This window comes from Gekko japonicus, unplaced genomic scaffold (genome assembly GCF_001447785.1).
Source record: "Gekko japonicus isolate JY-2015 unplaced genomic scaffold, Gekko_japonicus_V1.1 scaffold1650, whole genome shotgun sequence".
Lineage (NCBI taxonomy): Eukaryota > Metazoa > Chordata > Lepidosauria > Squamata > Gekkonidae > Gekko > Gekko japonicus.
The window spans coordinates 24,712-29,948 of NW_015164238.1; the positions used below are offsets into that span (position 1 = coordinate 24,712).

General features: G+C 42.7%; 1 protein-coding gene across 2 annotated transcripts in view; it reads right to left on the minus strand.

The window, feature by feature from the left end:
* The window catches only part of UBXN2B (UBX domain protein 2B), a 15,609-nt gene extending 10,827 nt beyond the window's left edge, over positions 1-4,782 (minus strand). The window contains exons 1-3 of one of the 2 annotated variants that reach the window (XM_015408607.1): positions 4,655-4,782; positions 1,139-1,242; positions 668-739 (exon numbers count right to left, since the gene is read on the minus strand). In XM_015408607.1, coding sequence (XP_015264093.1) covers positions 668-739; positions 1,139-1,242; positions 4,655-4,777 — 299 coding nt within the window. In that variant the 5' untranslated portion in view covers positions 4,778-4,782. The remainder of the gene's footprint in view (positions 1-667; positions 740-1,138; positions 1,243-4,654) is intronic. The other variant, XM_015408608.1, reaches the window with a different exon arrangement.
* Positions 4,783-5,237: the final 455 nt, after the last annotated feature.

The window sequence follows — 5,237 nt, forward strand, 5'->3', positions numbered from 1 at the left end:
CAACTTTTCAGATTTTTGTGCACACCTGGGGACTGCCCCAAGTGTGCACGAAAATCTCCCTCCCCCCCAGGTGCCCCCGATGTGCAGAAATAAGTATCCGCACGCAAGGGGGCGTCTTCGGTATTAGTATATAGATTTACAGTTAACATTCAACTAAATGTAGTTTCAAATATAGTAGTTGCAGATGTGCCAGCATAAGCTTGTCAAATGCAACAGTTATGGCAGTTATGTGAAATGTCATCATCTTGCAGCTTTCTGTGTGCTTGATAAAGCCCTTGTTTTTGGGGTTTTAAAATGCAGGGACAGAGATACGTGTCACTGAGCAGGTGACAGAATGCATGTGACAAAAAAACAGACTTTGAGAAACTGATCCAAATGGCAAAAATCTGAACACATACACACACAAAAGATGCTGAGAAAAATTACACTACGTTATTATGTATAGAACCAAGGCACAATACAATCAAATATCTAAAATTTGTGTCTTAAATTGGAAGCTTATCTAGACAACCCATCAAAAGCAGCATAATATATGCTCCCATTTGCATAGAAATTACTTTGACAACAACAACAAAATAAAGGAAAGTCACAAGGGAAAAAAAGAATGCAAAAACATAAGTTAGTTATGAATAATTTATATCAATTAAAGTTTGTTTGTTTACAATACCTTTGGTTATCCTTGTCATCACTCATACTTCTTTCTGGTTTTCTCAAACTTCTGAAGGAGTCAATTTTAAGACTGCCAAGAAATATTTATGTAACATTCCATTTATTTTATTTTATTATACCACCAGTCTTGTGTTAAATTATGTTGCCAGGAACTTTGTGATATCCCAACCCTTATGTAATTTATATAATTTATAACAGTCACACACAAGCCTGACAAACCCAAAATAATAACTATAATAAGTCTACCACAAATCAACATCTTAATCACCACTGGTGTATCCCAGTTTGTTCAAGATTTGTACAAGCTTATGTGGATGCTTCATTGTGGCCTTTTTGGTTTTTTAATGAAATACCACTATTCAGTAATCTACAAACATGCACCTCTACATTAAGAAACCTTATGCCCCATTTACAAGAATTGTTCCACCATGGTTACTACCTAGAATATAATAAATATGTCTTTTTTTACCTTTGAACTGGTAATCTTGGATGACTGGTCTCTCTATCTGTTGGTTTATCAGAATGTGACGGTTGCCTTTTAATTTCATCTTCATATAATCCAGCCAATGCAAGCTATATGAAATGTTAGATGTGTTAGGCAATGTTTACAAATATAAGAAATAAACAACTCAAGCTCAATAGTAATGTCACAGTTCTACCACACTGCTCAAACACAACCTTATGTGTATGAGAACTATTTTGGTATTCAAATTATGTTGAAAGAACAGCCATTTGCTAAGCAAACTGTTTAACAGCCATAAAAGACTAACACATCAGCTAAATAACTCTTCCACGTAACGTCCAGCACTTACAAGACTAGAATCCATTTTATCATCAGTATTAAATACAACAACAAGGGTGAATGTAAGATAACTGAACAATTAGAAACATTAACTTCTAAAGAAAAGACTTAATAGAAATGTTCCAAGGTATGTCGGATAGACTAGAAGCAGAGCCGGCCCCAGCTTATTTTGCACCCTAGGTGGGGATCCTTCTGGGGGGCCCCTCCCCACGCGCCCACCAATTTTCAAAAATAAGTGTATTTTAGGAAGAATTAAAAATGCAAATAATCAAGAAACTCCCAGAGTACGGGGTCGGGTGTAGTTTGGCGCTCCTAAGGGCCGGCCCGCTCTAGGCGATCGCCTAGTTCGCCTAGTGAGTGAGCCGGCCCTGACTAGAAGAATGATCTTTAGGAATTTTAGGGTCAAAAGATGTCAACCTCACTGTTTGCAAGGCCCAAATGAGATACTACAGGGGAGATCTATGTGTTCATTTCTAAAGTGGAAGGGTAGGAAGAGGCTATTTTTTAAAACTGAACCACACTTACGTTCCTGCTCTCTCATGCTCTCTCTGGTAGTCCCTGGCCCTAGGGATGTCTGACTTGTTTTGCCTGGTGGAATAAGCTACTTTACAAGATCAGGGTCCTGCGGGACCTATTACAGTTCTGCAGGGCCTGCAAGATGGAGCTTTTCCACCAGGCCTTTAGTTGAGGCAGCAGGCATCCACTTTGATCTGGCCTCCCCACCAGTGACCACAGATCCTAGAAGTCAGATTGGGATTATTATCTGTCAAGGCGCGTTGTTGTTTTAATGCTGGTGATTTTAATGGATTATTATGTTTTAATTGTAAATCTGCACTAATTGAAGACCTACATGTTAGCAGTGAAACTGAAATTTATTGTTATGGTCTTTGACCAGAACACATTAATACAAGTAATACACATTTATACCCAAAGCTTAGAACATTTCAGTTTCCTATACATAAATATTTGTAAAATACATAAATAAACCACTTATATAACCCAAAATATTAAGTAATATAACTTAAATCACTTATAAAACCATCTCTAAAATATTAACTAGCATGACTCATCCATATTTTCCTCAGCTTAATTGCCAGCCAACCATACTTAGCAATTTTAAAGGTGACATCTGTTTCTATCAGTGAGCATTTTCTTGAGGTGACTTTTTTGATCTTCCCTGGGAAACTAGAAATTACTAGTACTGCAGACCTATATGTTGGTACCCACCCTGAGCCTACAATGTGGGGAGGGTGGGATATAAGTCTAATAAAATAAATAAATAACATGCTTTCAGCACCTTTGTTCCAGCTTAATGCACTTCTAGTAGTGCACTACGTTAAGAAAAAAGCTTTAAAGGCTAAGATGGTTCCATTCCCGTTGGCTGTGCACTCACTTTTTGTCATCAACCCACCTTCCCGTGCTTTAGGTATAAGAGGGTCTAAATACATCTGGGTTTCCCACATCTAGTTTGGTCCTTAAACATACACTTAAAAACATATTGCTGTGTTTTTTGTGCATGTGCTATATCATATTCTAAGTTGTCCACAACAGTATGAGAGGTCTAGATCAGAAATTTGGCTATGATATGGCAGAACTAAAGCTATGTCTGTGCAACTTCTATTGTAGCTACATGACAGGGCATTTAGCCCAATTCCCCCCCTTTCTTGTAAGCTTTGTGCCATGGCAGTTGCTTTTCTTTTGTGCCACATCTGGTAGAGGGGCAGACCTCCATAATGCAAGAAAGGTGAGCAGCATGAGCTACTGCACTCGATGATGAGATAAAAAGTGTTGCTATGTGTTTTGTTTCTTCCGTCAAAAATCAAAAGGTATGAACAGCAGTGTTTCCTAAGTGCTTAACACTCCAAAAAGGACATTGGAGAGGTGGAAAAAGTACAGAGGAGGGCAACTAAGATGTTTAGGGAGTTGAAGCATTTCCTATGAGGAAGGGTTGAAGAATTGGCAATTTTCAGTTTAGAAAAGAGACAACTACAGTGTGACATGATAGAAGTTTCTAAAATTATGTACAGGGTAGAGAGAGTTGACAAAGAGAAAATTTTTGCCCTCTCCCAAGATTCTAGAAGTCAAGGGTATGGAATGAAGCTGATGGGCAGTAGGTTCAGGACGGACAAAAGGAAATACTACTTTACACAGAGAATGATAAAAATGTGAAGTTCGCTGCCAGAGGATGTAGTGATGGCCACAGGAATAAAAGGGATTAGATAGATTCATGGAGGATAAATCTATCAACCACTACTAGCCATAGTGACTGAGGGAAACCTCCACATTCAGAGGCACTAATCCTCTGAATCCCAGAGCCAAGAGGCAGCATCAGGAGAAGGCCTTGGCCTCTATACCCTGCTGTTGTGGTTGACCCCCCAGAGGAACTGGTTGGCCACTGTGTGAGACAGGATGTTGGACTAGATGTGACCACTGGTCTGAACCAGCACGGCTCTTCTTATGCTGATCTATAATTATAGAACAACAGGAATCAAAGACAACCAAAATTACAATGAAGTCAGTCATTTCCATCAATAACTATAGATACTGATAACTGATAAAATGTTGACTTTACAATATAACAAACTGTGAGATATACAAATGTAGGATTGCAGCAGGCCTATCAAATTTTATGATTGCTTTCACTATGGAAAGAAACCTTTCATCGAATTTGGTAACAAGTTTGTTAAGTAACTTTAACAAGCAAATAGAAATGGAGAAACCAAAGCAATATAGCAAACGTTGGTCAGAAAGGTTTCCAGGTTTCTGTAGCCGTGATTTTATTTTGTTATGAATTTCGGTGAGAATGTGGTTCCCAACACTTTATATCCTGGAACAACCAACCCGGCTGGCAAAGGCGAATATACATTACTCAAGAAAGAAAGTGCTCTTGATAGCATACCAGTTAGAATAAAACCACAACAGCAGGGGAAAGTCCTTTTAAAAACAAGCAGCCCCTTCCCTAGAATGAGCTCCCTTTTCTCCTCTCACTAGCCGCAGGTTGGGTCTCCACCTTCCCCACTGAAACAACCCCACACGCACGGGCATTACTCTCTTCCCCACGGTGATCGGGCAGGTGAGGCAGAGCGACAATCAGGAAGGGGAGGCGACACCACCAAGGCGCCTTCCTTCACACACCCTTCTCCCGCCTCCAACCACGTCTCCTTCGCTCCCTGCTCTCCGCACCTGTAAATCCCTGACGGTGGGGGGTCGGCCGCTCCCCCGAGGCCCTTTCTCGCGCCGTGGCTCGCTCGCCCCAACGGCTGCTTCCTCCTCTTGCTGCCCTGTGGTTGCTTCCTCGTCCGCCATCTTCAGCAGCACCAGCGAGCAGGGAAAGAAGGAAAGAGCCGCTCCCTGCACTCGAGCGTTGTGCGGCTATGGAGGAGGAGGAGGGGCGGGATCAGTGAGGAGTTCTTCCGGCAGCGACGGCTGTCATAGCAACGGAATCCCAGCTGCAGGACCACTTCGGACCGTTCGAAATCCCGGGTCGGGTCGGGGAGAAACGGCACTGGGAAAGGGCGCCGACCTAGCAGAGGGAGAGAGGGGAGCGCCCGCCCGCCCCACTGCAGCAGCTGCCTGCTGGCCAAGGCAGCTGGGCAGGTTCGCCCTTTGCCACGCCCGGCGAGACCGGCAGCGCAGCCCTGTTTGTTCTTCGCCGCCGCGAGGCTGACCCGGCGGGCCCCTCCCGTCCCTCTCGTTGAGTGGAGCGAGACTGGGCGGCCATCCCCGTCCTGTTCCTCGCCTGAAGTGGTAAAGCTGGCCAGCCCAG